Below are 17,392 nucleotides of genomic sequence, written 5' to 3' on the forward strand. Positions count from 1 at the left end.
CATTTTTTTTTTTTGTCAAGTTTTTTTATTATCATTATTTGTAGTTTTGGCAATGTTTCCATGGGAACATGAGATGGCTGTAAAAGGGCTCAGGGTTTAGAAGATGAGTTCAAAAACCTGATGGTGTAGATCAATGATGGTATAGAAAAACACCCTCTCTTTCTGCTCTTATTCCATTGGCATAGGCCCAAACTAGAGCTCTCTCTACTGAAACAGCTCCATTCTATTAATAATATTTTAATATCACAAGTGCCTCAATTATGCTGTCCCACACAGATGACAATGACGTTTTCGTTTTCAGAAGCTGAGATTTTCATAGAAACATTCATTTTAAGTAATCAGAAGCTTATTATAATGTCAAACATAGATGGCCGAGCATATAAAAGACTGCCTTATTAATAATCCGCTAGCTTGAGATCGATTTCATTGTTAGTCTCAGTTGAGAATTCTTTACCAAACCGTAGGGTTTGTGCAATGTTTCCCCTTTGCATAGTAAGTAAATGTTAACTGTTTTTCCTTTGACATGCAGATACCTTGAAAAGCGCAGCAGGCTGTGTGGGCTCCGCCCCCAGTGCAGTTACATCATGCAGCTCTCTGATTGGCCAGTGATGGCATTCAGGTTAGGGCAGACCTACGGGCCCAGCCAGTTTTTAATAGTTTTTTTTTCTTCTTTGTTTTTTTTGTTTTTTTTTATGTTTTCAAGGGGAACAGTAATTGACGTCATTAGGCATATATATAACAGTGATGTTTTTATCATGCAGCAGTATACGCTGCTGGCCAAATGGACTGATTTTTTTTTTATTTTTTTTTTTTTTTTTGGGTTTCTTTGTTTCATTAATACTACAGAAAATGCCTGCAATTATAACATGCTGAAATAACAAAAAAAAGTTATGCCTTGAAATGTCTGTCCAATATGGGTCCCTCTCTTAGTACATAGTCGTTTGAAACACATGGGTGTGTTACCAACCTACTAGAACTTTGAATCATTCGTCTTCCTTTTTTTTGTGGAAATAACAATATGTTTGTCTTGCATTGGTGTCCCTCCTCTGCCATGCGAGGTCCACAGCTGAAGCTGGTCATGCCTGGGTCGGAACCGGAGGTCGGGGCGTGTAAACGTGAAGTCATGCCCCGATGAGTGGTACCATCCACTACCAGTTATCAGGGTTGCTAAACGGCTCAGTGTGGATGCTCAGGGCCAGAGGGGTAAAGGAACGGGGGCAGCGCTAGAGAAGCAGTTCTACGTGACTTTGGATGAAAAATGTTCGACCGCTCGGTCCCTTTCTTCTCTCGCTTTCTGTCCTTTTTTATTCAAGTAACGCCAACGCCGTCGTCAGCGGCGTCAGCAGCAGGAGAGGGTACAGTCCGGCGGGTTCTGACAGAACCCAGGGGCACACTAGGCAAGGATGCAGTTCTCTTAGCCTCTTTAGATGGCACTGGCGTTAGGGTCATATCGTCTTTTCTTGACATTTCTTGGTGATGAGGACAAACGGGACAAAACAAACGAGAGGGGGGTTAGTGCAGGCAATGCCAGAGACATCAACATACAATTCGCTGCCTGTCTTGCCGCCTTAACCCGCAGCAACCACGTGGGTAATCGTTCCTTTAGCTTCTTGATCGATTCAAATCATTCGTCGAAAGCTACCCGTAATGTTTAATCGCCGTCGGGTTGCGGCGGGTAAAAACGGCAGTTCTTGGCAGCGACAAGGAGAGACACGGAGTGTCCCTCCGCTGACTGCAGGTGAGTATGTGTTAGAAAGACAACGAGGGATGTGGAAAGAGAACATTACCTCCTGGGAGAAAACACGGACATAGACATAGAAAACAGCAAGAAAGAGTGTACAACATCGAGGGTCAGAGAAGGACGTCACACCCACAACATGAACGACGACGATACCACCAGGAACAACAAGAAAGGCAACAAGAACTGCAACAACACCAACAACAACAGGGGTTTGACACAACCTCCCCGTAGCGTGGCTTGATGTGGGGCATCCCAGCAGTTTAACATGCACCTGTCCATAGAGAGGTTAGGTGGGAGACGCCACTATCGCTGTGTAGGGGGGTGACTGGGGTAGCATGCAGGTGCAGTGCAGCGCGTGTGTCTGTACCAGGTCTCTGTGAAGCAGGCAGTAAAGGCAGCGGTGCCGGGCGAGTCCGGGTGGGGGGTGAGGGCTCTTGCTCTGTTCTAGGTTTTCAGGGGGGCCCAGGGCCTTCCGGGAGATAAGAGGGCGTGGCAGCCAGCCATGGCACAAAGGCTGCCTACGACACAACCTCCACCCCTCTCCGCTCAAACTCTCACCCTTTCAGACAACGGAGGGGGGATTGAGAGAGAGATCACGGCGAGGAGAGCGGGTCAGAAAGTCGTCATCCCTGCCCACCCCGTCCCGGCCCCAACAACCCACCCCGCTTCTCAAAGCAAGGAAAACAACAAACACCCCTCCACTCCCTTCACTTGAGGTGAGCCCAGCCTTTGTGCGATGCTCTGATAGCACTCCGCTTTAGCTCTGGCTTGGTGCCAGTCCACATGCAAACTCTAAATGGGCTCAGTCAAGATGCTATGTGCAAACGAGCATGCTGCGGTGAGCTAAGTCCTCTTGGATGATCTCCAGATCTCAAAGCTAGCTTTCCAGAACTTGCTCCTAGTTTGGTCTATACTGGCCATTAGAAAGGTTTTACATGTGCTCGGACACACAATTGCTAATCTACATTTAGATACTGGCAACCAAATGCGCACACATTTACTGGAATTTTTAAAGCCACACTATGTAACTTTCGTCCCTCTAGCAGTTAAAGCCCTATTCTGGAGGACTTTCCTTATTCTGGAGGCTTTCCTAGTGATAGGAAGTGGAGAAAACAATGGGAAGATGACTGTGAATAAAGAATAAACTTTTCCAAGTTTTGCTGGTCACAGTTTGCAACCATTTGATGTTATCAAAGTAATGGCGCCACCATAGTCCAGATAAACAGTGGCTAGCTGACTAATATGCTATCTAATAAGACCAACTGGTAACTGGTTTAGAGACTGGCATTGTTAGCAACGTTCAGAGTAAATGCACAAACTAAACCTATTTTTGGAAAGCTAAGCTAGCACTGATTTGTTTTTAGCGTGGACACTGTTGCTTTCATTTTTACTCATTTTAACTCTTTTTGATACGAGGTTCATTTGTTGTGGTCTGACCTTTTTATACTGTTTATGGGGTGTGCAATGTTTACAAACAAGGATGAATGACTGAACTATGCAGTTTCCCATTAAATCTGTCCTCAGCGCTTTACATGAGTATGAGTATAGTGATTCAAATTAAGGCAAACAGCGTGTTAGATGTATTTATGCTGCTCTTGAACAAAAAAAGTTACATAGTGTAGTTTTAAGTAAGCACACAATATTACTTTCTCCAAAAGTTCCCAACACTCACTACATAAACTAGTCATTGCATTACTAATATTATATACGTTTTAAATGTTAGCATTTAGTTAGCAAAAAAGGCTACACATTAATCTCTTTGATACTGATGTTAATTCATACCTGTCATTAAACATCTTGCTCAGTATCCATTTTACCATTTTGCTCGCATGCATGTCAAGCGATGGGCCAGACTGCAAGAGGTTCTGCTACAGTCTACAGAGCGCTAAACCAACTGGGTTATATGTCTAAAACTAAACTAAAGCTGTAATTAAGTGGTTTAGAGATGTAGCTGGATGATTAGTGGCCATTTTAACAACAGCTAAACATCTAGCTAGCATGTGCTAATGAGCTAAACTACCATCTGCTGTCTTACCTGCAAACAATGTATAAGCATACTTAAGAAAATGTTACATTTAAGTAACTTACAATGATATATTTTGCTACAGAAAAAAAACAACAAATTACACGTCATCCCTTAGCATTCTATCATAGCATGTAGCTCAGAATTTTACCTAGTTTTGGTATCTGTTGTCTGTAGCAGAAGCCCAGGCCCTTGTGTATGTGTGAATGTGAGTATGTAGTGGTAAGTGTTGTGTGCATGTGTGCAAATGTGTGTGTGTGAGAGTGTGTATGTTTAAGTGTGAGTGAGCCTGTTCCAGGCTGGCAGGCAATAGGAAGCATGCGGTGTAGCTCTTACTTAAATCCCCATCCCGTCCCCCCCAGCACTATGGCTGCCATCAGGATGGCCCCTGCGATGGAGCCTATGATAAGGTTGGTGGCGCTAGGACCTGTAGAAGGGCATGATGGGAGAGAAACATGACGTGAGCTGCAGGGGGCACCTGCACAGCATGCAGGGTTTACACATCAAATGCTCGACTTCATTTATGTCATACACTCTTTCAGTCATGTGTTTACTCAGGATGGGAATCCGTAGGGTAGATCACGCTCAACTTACCCTTGATAGCACAGTGTGTGTGTGTGTGTGTGTGGGATGTTATTGGACTTGGGTGTGGAGAAATTAGGGGCTGTAGATTTTGGCACAGGGGAGTAATCAAAGATGGATTGTAAGGTAAGATCATAAAGCACTGAGGCGTTTTGAGCTATGCTACCAATACAGGACTGACGAAAACAAATGCACAGACGCGCACACACAGACACACACAAGAAGAAACGTTAACCTACAGACACACTCATGGTGAACTTTCACACACTCGCACACACACACACACACGTCGGACCTAGTTAGAGTGGAATATTTAGCTCAGCTCAGAAAGTGGGCCAGTTCTGAGGGGATTTTGTGTCAGTTAAAAGACTCTACGGCATCTTATGTCAATGTCAGTCCAAGTCATCTCATGTTTTTCCACCTTCCTCGTCTTCTTCATTCTTGATCCGCCTTTTTCGCTCTGAATCTTTTGTTCTGTGTTAATGCCCCACATGGACCAGAAAGGGAAGCACCGCAACACTCCATTAACACAGGGTGAGAATAAAAATATCCATGATAATAGCAGCCAAGGGAGAGGAGAAAATAAGAGATATACCAATCAATCAGTCCAATTACACAACAAAAATTACAAGGCACCATCACATTCAACACAACGGACAAAGCCACTGGGAAAACACGTACACACAACCGCACGTACACGCGCACACACAGGGGATCACAGGATCTCCCTCTTGCTGGGGGAGTGGCATTAAAGGGTTAAGAGGTGCTTACTCTATTCCCCACCCTGTGCCTCCAAAAATCACCCCCAGGGCCAGAATGGTCCCTGCCACTGCCCCTATCAGCCTGTTTGTGGCCACGCTCACTGTGCAGAGGAAATAGGGGTGATTCAGCAGAGAAAATGTCACTCAAGGCCCCATTTTTTTTTTTAAATTGTACACGTACTAGTGTTTGTGAGAGTCTTTGTGAGTGGGAAAAGTCACAATAGCAAAATGGGCACCTAGAAAAAGCAGTGATCTTTGGAAGTGGCTTTGCATGGGATTGGAGTTAAGTTGTGTATGCATTTGAAGATTAGGATGTAAGTTCTTTGTATGTATATATAAGTTTTTTTAGGTTTAAAGAGTTAAGAGAGGTCACGAACCCTTGGGACCTGGGTCCTCGATGACGGGCGGCTCTTTTGGTGGGTCGTGCATGCTGCAGTCAGTCCCTGCCCATGTAGCATCACAGGTGCAGGTTGCTTCATTATTGCACACCTGAAAGAATGGGACAGTTATGCTAAAAGTAGGCCCGTAAGCTTCGGCTTAATATTTACAGAATAGCCAGTATAAATTTTACATTTGGAAAGTTTTTACTGACACTTTTGATGAATTTAACACACCTTTGCTGAATTTAACTTTTTAAGTTTTGAACATTAGTGTAGCTGTCTTTATATTTTAAGAAGGAGGTCACTCACAAGGGGAATGCCATGTCTGAGAGGACTTGGCTGGCATTGAAAAGTATGAAAACCCCATGCGATTTTTTTTTACCAATTTCAATACCCACTCTTCAAAACATGTCTGCAAAACCCAAAATGGTTCACAGGCAGACATCGTGTCTGACTGCTAGTTTACTGATTGACACTGCGTGCTGTCCTACAGCAGATTTAAGCCCAATTAAGACACAAATCGACCCACTTCTTATAGATATTGGACACCCATGACAATGTGTTATTTTCAATTGTTACGGACTAGATTCTCATTCCTCTGTATATAAACAGAATGCAGGGGATGAATTCAATCCCTGACGTAAAATTTTGGGATTAAAGTTGTAAGTGGATTTGAGTGGATTTCTGGCTTTGGTGGGTTGGAAAACTGAATTATTTTCAAGGCTGACTGTGGTGTGACATCCATCTTAGCAGCAGAGAGTGTCAGATGGGGCTCACTCACGCCGTGAGAAGAGCAGACTCGGCCACCGGGGCCAGACGGACAGGCTGTGAGGTTCAGGGAGGAGATGGGTAGACATTTCCGTTCAAGGCACATCATAGAGGGGCCACACGGCGTACCATCTTCCACATACCCTAGATCAGTGTCATCATCCAACAGCACGTGTCCCCCACTACAGAGGTTAAAGAAAGACGTATTTCAGGAGTTTTCGTTAAATCGTATTGGAAGAATATTTGCAGAGATCCAGGAGCAGACCTGCAGTCCACCAGCCGCCCCTGGTGGTTAAACGTGGTGGGAGTGACGTCTCCTTTCAGGGTCCCGATCCTTGGGATTCTCCCAATGTTAGTGCACAGCAGGTACCCGCAGAACACATCGCTGTAAATCCACAGGATTTGAAAAAGTATTAGAGATGGTTATGTGATCATGTCTAGACGGTAACCTTTGTTCTGCAAATTTTACGTGGGATTCACATATAGATTTTTACAGCCTTTATTGCTAGAGCAAGCATTCGCTGCTTTTTCTCATTGCCTTACACCCACAGAGATCAGGTTGTTGGCGATATTATCAGTAACTTCTGATAAACACATCATGTGAGTACGCAAATAAATAATACCCATTCCAATCAATGGTAATGGTAAAAATAGGATTCATCAACTGGAGGTTTTCCAAAATGGGGGTTATTAAGAGAATAGGGTTGATAAAGCTATTAATAAATCCAGTTTCAGCAAGAGGAATATATAATAGAAGTTTTCATATAGGATTAAATATACTCACTCCTAAAATTGCCATATATGACAACATATTTTACATTAACCAATATCAGAGAACCAGCACAACTTAAAATCTCAGATAAAAAAAAAAGATCAAACTAGCAAGAGTCATATCTCATTTGCACTAACACAAAATGCGCAGGAAATTAAATTAGACAAATGTGACACTGGACCGCAAAATCAGTCTTAAGTCGCTGAGGTATATTTGTAGGAATAGCCAAATATATAATGCATGGGTCAAAATAATAGATTTTTCTGTTATGCCAAACTCATTAGAATTATGTTTCATCATACTTTCTAAATGTCATATCACAAATATATAAAAGCTTCATCTTTGCTTAGTGATATCCATTGCTAACAACTTAATTTGGTTTTTGGTAATTTGGTAATTTGGCTTTAAAGGGCGATTTTCTCAGTATTTAAAATGCACTCTCATATTCCAGATTTTCAAATCGCTGCATCTCAGACAAATATTGTCCGATCCTAACAAAGCAGGCATCAAAAGTTAACTTACACCATTCAAAGTCTGAATGATACCATGATGATTAAGCTCTGTTTAAAAATTAATATTTACTCGAAAAGCCTTAATTCTGATATCACTGCGACAGAACACATTAACCTAATGTGCCTACAGAAAACGAGTAAAAAGTTTTCGATACTTTCCATCATTTTCGACAGCGAAGAAGCATTAATACCAAAGCACATGCCCAAGAAAATTGCAGAACGAGAGCCGCCATCTAGACTTGACCTGGTTTTGTACCATATTAAAGTTTCATGGTGCCGCATATTCCTGCTCTCCAAATAATTGGGCGAACTGACTCACTGTTTGCTGCAGGGCACCCATTTGTCTCCGTCTCTCCCACAGTTCCCTTTTTCTGTCCCCTCTGTATTTAACTTCTCGTAGCAGTGCTTCTCTGACCCTCCAGCCTCTGAGGGAAGAGAAATGGACAGAAAGAATGAAAGGAGCGAGACAGAGAGGAAACACAAGCGAGCGTTATTGAAAGACAGAGTGGGTGGACTGCGGTTATTTTAAAGCGCTGTCTTTGGTAAGAACAGTTGAAGCGCTCTGAAGGCAGCAGCGTCACTCACTTGGACCCCAGATGTATTTGCACTGACTGTCCCGGGTCTTACATTCACCGCTGTAACAGCGACCCTGGAAGAACAGTAAGCAATTCGTAGAGGGTTTTTATCAAATATAGTACGTCGGTCTTCCATATATTTATTTATAGCTTTGTATCTCTGACCTGATTGAGCTGACAAGAGTAGCCATCTTGCTTATGAAGATTAGGGGGGCACTGTGAGAACAACAAAGATATTTACAAAGTATACCGACAGTGCCTTCGCTATTTAGGTTTTAGTATTTTATTTATAATATTTACTTTAGTTACTGGATAGCGGCCGACTATCAAAGTTACTCCTTCAGCCCGGCATAATTTTTAGAAGTGTTAAAGCGGCAGGAAGGGCTGTCATTTAGCAAATAACACGCCTTCTGTTATGGCAGATAATGAAGCTTGGGGGTGTATTGTGTGAAACACCATCATCCCTGCGACTGTCATGTAAAAAACTGTAGCAACTTCTGAATAAATTAGTGGCCCATTATCAAGAAATTGTGCCCTATTATGTAGCAAGGACTTACTACACATAGCTAAAAATATTACTTACAGGAAGAATCGGATACAGGACATTTTATTAAACCTACTCTTGCTTTAATTCGCATAGTAATAAATCATGATGCAATCAAATCAAATGCGAATAAACAAATCATAATACAAAATTTGTGAGTTTGTTTTTCAAGGGAAGGTCAGAAAATGTGCACATGAATCACTTTTGATGAGCTGTATAGGAAACTAATATAACTAATTCTGTTCAACCCTTTATACCATAATATTTCCACTTTGAAGTTTTCTAATGTCACGTAAAAAAAAAAGAAAAGAGCGAGACCTGTCCCGAGTCTCCTGAACAAGTCTCTGATATGTCACAATCGTTCACAGCATATCGACAGCTGTATCCGCGAGGGTAGAACTGAAAAATGTGCAGAGGGAGAGATTGAGAGAGAAAAAGCTGTTCAGCGCATTACAAGACACTCAGTAGTAGAGGATGGAGGAAATTATGATGAATAGTGAGGCAAAAGCAAAGTGTCTTACCAGGCATGTGCCGTTGCAGCAGGGGCCGTTGCTGCAGTGCGCTCCATTAGATAGAGAACATTTTTTACAGCAGTCTTTATAGCACTCCTGCGTAACCACATCAAATATGTGCAGACGAAAAATGGTTAGAAAAATACAATGTTTTGCTACTGTCTGTATTGAAGCATGATTTACGTAAAAAAAGTACTTACCATTCGGGCCCCACAGTCACACTCCTCTCCTACTTCTACGTAACCGTTCCCACATTCTGTAGCCTCAAAGAGCTGCCAACACAAAGCACCAGTTCATCCAGGATCACGTCTCATATATGATGACTGTAAGTACTTGATTTTAGTTTGATGTCAATGACAGTCTGTCACAATACAAGCGAGAACCGATGACATTTGATGTCACTGCTATCAAAGCAGCTTCAATTTCAGCTTTCTGTCGAAGACCCCTGTTTTCTGTGGGTTGCAGGTACATGAACAGAACAATCGGAAAGGCAAGTGGCTCTATAAATAGATCAGTTGGAGCGTAAGATCCCAAAATAGCACAGAAAAGTAGCATCCGTTAATAAACAGAACTGCACTCCAAGAAAACAAGATTTCTAAGAGAGTAACATTTGGAACAGAGGCGACACCCTCCATCGCGTCTTTAAAAAAAAAAACAGTTCAACCCAAATTTTTAATTTTGCTCACAAGTGAATCATTTGTAGTGAATGGGTGCTTTCAGAATAAGAGTTCAAACAGCTGAAAAAACATCACAATGATCCACACACCTCCAGTCTATCATGTAACATCTTGTGAAGTGAAATGCAGCATTTTTGTAAAAAAAAACCCATTTAATATGTGACCAATGCTGGCAAAATTAGTCAGAATTTGAATTATACCTTTAAAATACACCATGACAATATATGACTTGTTGAAATCAGATAAAAAAAATAGTTTAATGACGAAAGTTTGAGTTGATTTTGAGAAAAATCAAGTTTTCTAAAGATTCCAAAGCAAATTCGCCAAGCAAGCAACGTCATTGATTAACATTGAAAAACATCTGTATGCATGAATCTAATAAAATGTTACAAATCAGATTTTTCTCCAACCATTATGTTCGTGTGAATCTCGCCAAGATATATTTCACAAAAAGACCTACTTCATACAATGATCGTGCATCGAAAACGAAAGGCACGACTTATGCCTACAACTTGTGGTGAGAAGCAGCAGGTGAAAATGTGTTTTTCTGTTGTCCACGCTATTCTTTAAGCCTACCTTGTTGGGTTTGTTAAACAGACATGAAGCACCACCTCTTAGAAGAAAGTTCCTGTAGTCAGTAATGCTGCATTTGGAAAACCTGCGTGGGTGTTGCACTCTGCGGAGGAGAACAGAGAAACACAAACCTACGCAAACCAAGAAATATGACAGGAAACTAGGAGCTAAAATGCCCGGCAGGAAGTCAGGAGAGGCTACAGAATAATGTGTGTGTTTAACGATACCCAGTGTCTTCCATTATACATCCCACCCATGAATCCATGCAGCCGCACTCCTCTGAGAGGACACAAGAGCGAGTGAGAAAGCCTGTGAGGTGACTTTAAATCTTAAACACTTACAAATAAACAAGCTAGAAATCCAGTAGTTTGACAGAAGGAGGTGAAACAAACTTACTCCTCCTGATCACAGGATCCCATTGGATACCTAGATTCTGCGCTAGGCTCTGAGAGAGAGAGGCAGCCATTGTCCATGTGCTACCAAACTGAAACGGAGGAACAGAAACAGCACGGGTGAGATGACTGACTGTAAGGTAAGGCTTTACTGTAAACCGCCCGGTCTGTCTACCCAGAATGCTGCTTGCGTCAACCATACCTCATTAACACCTATTCCTCTTTCTTTGGAACACACACCACCAATATATGCAACGCCACTCCGACCGTAATGAAACGTCACATTCCTGCAAGCGCAAAGAGATCTTTATGATTGTCCTTCTTCTGTAACTATATTACCAAACAATGGCATTCAGCCGTATTCATTTCTAAGCTATGATTCGTATTTGACCGTACATGCTTTGCGCCAACCGTGTTACAGTTAGATTATTTTGGATTTATTTATTTGGATTACATGTGATCAGACGATCGTTATGGCTTGCTACCTGAAATCATTGTCCTGAACAGTGTTCCTGTGCTTTAGTGAAAAGAAAAATTATGATTTTTCCAAAACAGATGCACTAACGATTTTCCCAGTATCAAGTTTAAAAGACTGCGAAAGAAATTCTCGTTTGAATATGTACACGTACATGTTTGCGTATGTGTTTATTTGCAAAAAATCATGTTTTTTTTTGTTATTTTTAACCCAGTGGAAATAACCCAACTGCATTTTGGCTGAAATGAAATGCACAATGAAAAAACGCGATTTTTAAATTATTTGCTTTTGCAAATGAACACACACACATTCAATCTTCTCTAAAAATGTAATGCCGATTAATAAGAATAAGCAAACTGGCTGATATATTCCGGTCTTTAAAAAAATGTAATGCTTTATTTTTAAAGTTGTATTATATTTTCCATTACCAGTGTTAAATGACATATCCAGTGAATGACGCACACATATTCAAAAGTTTTTCAGTTACTCAGTCGCTCTTCTACACCAGACTGTTACCGGCCAACATCTTTAACCACCAGGATACCACAGCTCGCTCGTTCAATAGACGTGAACTCACGTGAAGAGGTGTACGGCGTCTGCGTTGACGTTGATGTTCTGTTGTCTGTACTTGGAAAAGTCTCTTAACATTTCCAGTGGTTTCACGCTCAGCGGAATCCGGTCCCTATCGGTCCAAATCTCCACAGCAACTAAAACCACGCGCGTATTCAGCTGCTCCTTAAAAATCTAAAGAGAATATTGTTTGAATTTTAGATTAAGTCGGGCCACTGTTAGGGAAATATTATTCCAGAAACAAATGTGCGAACATACAGCGTCTACAAAGTTGACCACCGATTTGGCAAAGTTCCTGGTATGCTTTTTACTCTTATGTCTTTTAAACTGCAAAAACAAGAGATGAAAAGAACACAAGTTTCAAAGTGTATTCTGAACATTTTTGGAAACGTTTCAAAAATATGGAAACATTTGCATTCAGTGCCATCTAGTGGATACTTTTAGCAATCCCCTTGCAGTCATTTTAGTTTAAAAAACTATTAAAAAGACATTTCCAGAATAAGCTGATTTATACGGTAATGCGTTGTGGATGGACCCACCGTGTTGTGGTCAGCGACAATCATTATTTCCAGATACTTCATTTCCTCAAAAATGTTGCGTGGCATCTTGAAAATGAATAAAATCTAAGTTATACATTTGCAAAGCATAACTTTTAAGTATAAGGTAGCATTTCCGGCAGAGCACATGTAAAGGTTGAGAGTGCTTTCTTACAGCTCTTTTCCTCCTTCTCTTTAACCAAGGCATACTAGCAAAAATACGTTTCTCCTCTTCTTTTTCCTCAACTGGGTCATCAGCAGCTGAGGGAAACAGACATAAGGTAACCATGGAGATGAGGGTGTGGATAAAATATCTCGCCTTATATCTATTACCAAGACCTTGGCACACTTACCCCAGTCACCTGGGACAGAGGTCACATGGAGCGACGACGTTCGGCGCAAAGTGTGGGGTCGCGCTTCGGTTTCCTAAAAGGTGCAAAGATTTTGCCGTTTGCAGATGAGCTACCAAATCCAAAAGGATAAGCTACGACGACGTGATCTTACCACGGATCGAGTCTGTTTCAGTGGCTCGATGAGATAGACAAAATTACCATCGTCAAACATCCCGCTGGAAGAGTGAAGCACGAGAAGGGGGTTGAGGAAAGAGTCAGGGATGTCAATTAGAAAAGGGATACGCGAACAAGGACAGATAAAACCGCAATGAGTCAAATCACTTGTCAAGACGAAAAAAAACACAACCGAACGAACGCTCTGCTCTCTCTCTCCCTTGGCTGCTCTCCGTGACACTCAACCACACACTAACATGGTGACATTCAAATCTTTTCATGTGTACCAACTGCCATCTGGCCTCACAGTAGGTCTCCAGGTCAGGTTTTCTCTCTTACTCTCTCTTTACGTCACGCGTGCACATTTAAACAAAGCAAGGTTTCTTACTGAAGCCCGTTGCAGGTGGATAAAGCCACACGGGAGTCTTCTTTTCCCCTCACGCGGCCGTGGTAGTAGCAGTGTTCCCCACCCTAAACAAACGCACATTCATCACTGCTATGTAGTAGTTATTTTCAGGGTTCTGTTTGATATTTGCTGCTCTTTGTGTCTTACCCTGGAGAGAACGGGCTTGTCTTTCTCATAGTGGATTTCCATATAATCTGAAGAGAGCAGATCACTAAAATCAAAGTGAGAGAGAGAATTCAAAGGGGCAATCTTGCATTAATTATCCAACAACACAACAATAAAGCTACAGCCCTGGATCCCATGCACCTATGCATCTGTATTAGCTTCTCTAGTTATTCTGTATCGCTAATTCTGTCACATAGGATTGTTAAAGCGCAGTTAATGTGCATTTAAATGCATTAAATATGTATTTGGAATAGCGGTTCGTGAGCTACATGAATATTGTTTGATAAATATATATATAACAGAATCACTAGCTGAATTCACTGTCGACGTTTTTTGAAGAAAACAGGAAAAGTCTTTTAATCTCATAATCACACACACTTCTGTTGTTGCAGCTGATCCTATTTTTATAACAGTCACAAGCTGACAATTAATCAGCCTAAATGCATTTTAGCTGGCGAATCTGGACAGGCGCAAGCATATAATTCATCTCGCAAAAATGTAGTAGTTAGCAATAATAATTCTTATTTACGATTTAAATATTTACTAAGAGACTAAGCGAAATGATGTGCACATTACATGGAACATAAAACACTGGACTGCCTTGTGTTTCACTTTAAGGACTAAAAACCTCTTTCAAAATACGATCTTTTGTGTTCCACAGAAGACAAATGTCATACAGGTTGGGAATGACACGAGGGTGAATAAATGATCGATTTTTCATTCTTTTAAACAGTTAAAATCTCTGCTATTGGCTGTTCCTGGTGACATGACATGGTTTCTAAAAAGCTGATGACTTGTGATCAACTTTCTGACCTAAAAACTAGTGAGCTAAGTATTTGTGCTTCTCAATTTTGAGAACATCAGATGACGCCTTGCATTAAAAAAATGTGCTGCGTTCTCATTTTAATTATGCAAGACTTGTTCATGTGAAGGAATATGAGCAGAAATAAATGAAGAATTCTTTCTACGGGTTGCCAACCTTCAACCCATTTTCTGTGACCTCACAACTTTGAAAGAGCAGCCGAAGACACGGCTCTTCCTGCAGGCACTTAGGCACTCCAAAACTAAAGCACTTACTACAAAAAATACTTTCTCCTCTCGTCAGCATTTTACTTTCGCTCTAGCTTGTTTCCTAATCTATATTTCTACTGAAGCGGGTACTGCATCCTCAGAATACCGTTGGCTGCGTGACAAACTCCTCGCGATGTTTCTCTTTTGAATTTGCTTTGGATAAACGAAAGAGATAATAAAATGTTTTATGATATTATCATGTTTTTATTGTGTTGGTTAGCCGAGTTAGTCGACTCAGATTAGTTGGAATGCACAATAAAAAAAAAAATTATTTTGAAAATTGTTAAAAATGGAGTTACCCTATTGCTGATTAATTCTTCAAATGTAAATGAACAGGGAGGAACTCTGTCAGACATCTAGAACCTCATATTCCAGAAACTAACAAAAAACGTTCTGAGAAAGCTTTGTTCTAACATTCCCATTACGTTATGAAACCGATTTTCATAAAATATAAAATATGTTCTAAAAATAGTTTCCATTGGTTACTAGAACGTTTAAGGAAACATTATGCCAACGTTACATTTTAGCAGTTTAGCAAACATTCTGGTTAAGTAAGATTTAGTTTTGTGGACCATCTGAAACTAATGTATATTGATGTTTAAAAATAGTTCCATTAGCGATGAATAAATAATGCCGCTGCGCTGATGTTTTGAGAATATCGTTGAAGACCAGATAAGTTTGAACAAACATTACATTAATGTTACTGGAAGTATGCTTGTTGATAACTCAAATGAATTCAAAATGTAAAATATATATACATTTTCTGTAAAAAGAAATTATATTTGAACAGTGCACAACTAAACAACAGAGAAATTCTATGTTTTTGGAACCAAATCTGCCTTTTGCTACTAAGACACAGACAAACACTTACTTGTTTAAAGTAAGGTCCAAAGTGAATGTGATGCCAAAGGCGTCCAGCTGGAAACTAGCTTGGGCCAGGTGGACATCCTGTGGTCAGGGAGATAAACAGGGGCTCATTAACACTTCACAAAACAAACATATGTTACTGCATCAAACCTGCCAGCAAAGCCTGCGAACGTTACTCAGAAAATCTTTTTGCCAAAATTTCATTTCTGCAGACATCGCACTCACAGTGAGCAAATCTCTCTAAGTGCATCTATAGATAAAACATCTGCTCTAGAGCATCATAAATCACACAGCTGTGCTGTTTTACAGCACAAAAATACCGCACTGGCAAAAGTAAAGTGAAAGTGTGTGCACAATGCAGTCCCACAACGTCTGTTCGGCACGGGGAGCGGGGGGAGGTGAAAACTGCTTCTTTTGCGAAAATTGCGTTAGATTTGTGAGGGAGGGCCGGTGAACCTGGATCAGCTCGGAGAATTTGGACGTACTGCAGCACTCCCGGCAGCTCCTAGCGGTTCGAGCGTTCTGACACCGGTGGGGGCTAAAATATGCAGAGCTGGGGATCTTTACACTGCAAGACGGCCCACGTCTCACCTGTCCGTCACCGGCCTGGTTCCTCGCCCGAGTGTCCAGGTCATGATCCGTGCTCTCCGACTCCTCGTTCAGGTAGTAGATGAGCCGGGAGGGATATGCGACGGTGACCTCGTGCTCTCCGGCCGTTCTTCCCGTGGAATTGGCCGGTGCTGTCGCTTCTCGCGGGGTCTCAGACACGTGCTGATCCCTGAGATCCTCATTCTGCACGGAGCTGGAAACTGCAGGACAGGAGGAAACTGTTTACTGCTTCACAGTCTCCATCTCGGAGAGGGATCCCGTCAATTATATATGAACGTGTGCCAGCAGTTGCAGCCCTGTGATGCTGCAGAGAAGCTGCGCACAGATCTCCCTTATGCAGATCTCTGGGTATCGAACGGAGGCACTACGGCTGATAACCAAATAAAACACTGAAACATGATCACACATTCAAGACAAGAGGGCGAGACGTGATACATGTTAATGGCAGAGGAGAAATAAGAGACGCTTATTGGCAAAACATAACCGTATCAGTTTTTTTCTCAACTTTATCAGCTGCATCTTCGGACATCTGATATCTGAATTGTAAAAGCTTTGGACGTGCATCATGTCAGCTAATAATAATCCATTGTCACGGTAATCGAATTAAGATTCAGCACGCCTCACTAAGTCCTTACCATGTTCCCATACGGCACCACACTAATGGGGCTGTCAACCCATACAGAGGCCTTCAAAAGCTTTTACCCCCCTCTGCATAGATTGACACGTATAAACGGCCGTAAACACAGTTAAGTAATGGAGGCTGCTCAATCAAAGCCTACACAGGGAACCTGCGTATTTAGCTGGGATTTCCTACCGCAACAAAAGGCGCTGGAAAAACACCTTGCACTAATACCGACGCTGTATTATGTAAATAATAAAAGTTACGCAAGATCAACGTTGCACTTACCCGTTGAGGCTGGGGCGATAGAAGATGGCACGGAAATAAATATGCTAGCGAGCAGACACAGATGGAATATCAGACGCATGATTCATATTTGAAGACTAAATAAAATGTCATTAGCGCGTCAATTTACAGCGAGCGTCGCAGTCCATTATTATGAGAGCGATTTTGGTGCGCATCCCGCGGGAAGAGGGGGAAATCCTTCATGCAGCATCGGAGACTGAGGGGTGGGTAGCACGGTCGGGATGCTGAGGGGTGGGGAGGACTGGGAAGACGGCGAAGGGGTGGCAGCTCGGATGGATGGAAGGCGGTGGCCAAGCAGCTCGTATCGTACGGGAAGCCAATGCGATTGCGCAGTGCATCTTCTGCTGCGCTGACGCGTCAACCGTCCTCACTTTGTACACTCGCCAGCACACTCATCCTGGCTGATTGGAAATTTACCGTTTACTTCTCAATACACTGAGACAACTGGAA

At 41.9% G+C, this 17,392-nt stretch overlaps 1 protein-coding gene across 5 annotated transcripts; it reads right to left on the reverse strand.

Moving 5' to 3' along the window:
- Positions 1-2: 2 nt before the first annotated feature.
- adam23a (ADAM metallopeptidase domain 23a) lies at positions 3-17,243 on the reverse strand. 5 transcript variants are annotated; one of them, XR_006251179.1, is made up of 27 exons: positions 16,925-17,242; positions 16,000-16,217; positions 15,413-15,489; positions 13,453-13,516; positions 13,288-13,370; positions 12,898-12,961; positions 12,747-12,819; positions 12,569-12,654; positions 12,397-12,462; positions 12,116-12,184; positions 11,865-12,031; positions 11,015-11,099; positions 10,817-10,904; positions 10,648-10,699; positions 10,424-10,523; positions 9,371-9,442; positions 9,180-9,266; positions 8,977-9,057; positions 8,280-8,330; positions 8,125-8,188; positions 7,859-7,964; positions 6,521-6,640; positions 6,269-6,437; positions 5,485-5,596; positions 4,101-4,191; positions 2,109-2,300; positions 3-1,469 (listed from the first exon to the last, which is right to left on the reverse strand). XR_006251179.1 is itself a non-coding variant. In XM_043241737.1 (26 exons), exons 1-26 carry the CDS (start codon positions 17,001-17,003, stop codon positions 1,424-1,426), a joined length of 2,370 nt encoding a protein of 789 aa, XP_043097672.1. In that variant the 5' UTR covers positions 17,004-17,243; the 3' UTR covers positions 3-1,423. The 5 variants fall into 5 exon arrangements, 4 of the variants coding, with proteins under 4 accessions (XP_043097672.1, XP_043097671.1, XP_043097673.1 ...); XM_043241737.1 differs by lacking the exons at positions 2,109-2,300; positions 4,101-4,191 and adding an exon at positions 5,118-5,208 and having other exon boundaries at positions 16,925-17,243; XM_043241736.1 differs by lacking the exon at positions 2,109-2,300.
- Positions 17,244-17,392: the final 149 nt, after the last annotated feature.

Source organism: Puntigrus tetrazona, chromosome 6 (assembly GCF_018831695.1).
Source record: "Puntigrus tetrazona isolate hp1 chromosome 6, ASM1883169v1, whole genome shotgun sequence".
Lineage (NCBI taxonomy): Eukaryota > Metazoa > Chordata > Actinopteri > Cypriniformes > Cyprinidae > Puntigrus > Puntigrus tetrazona.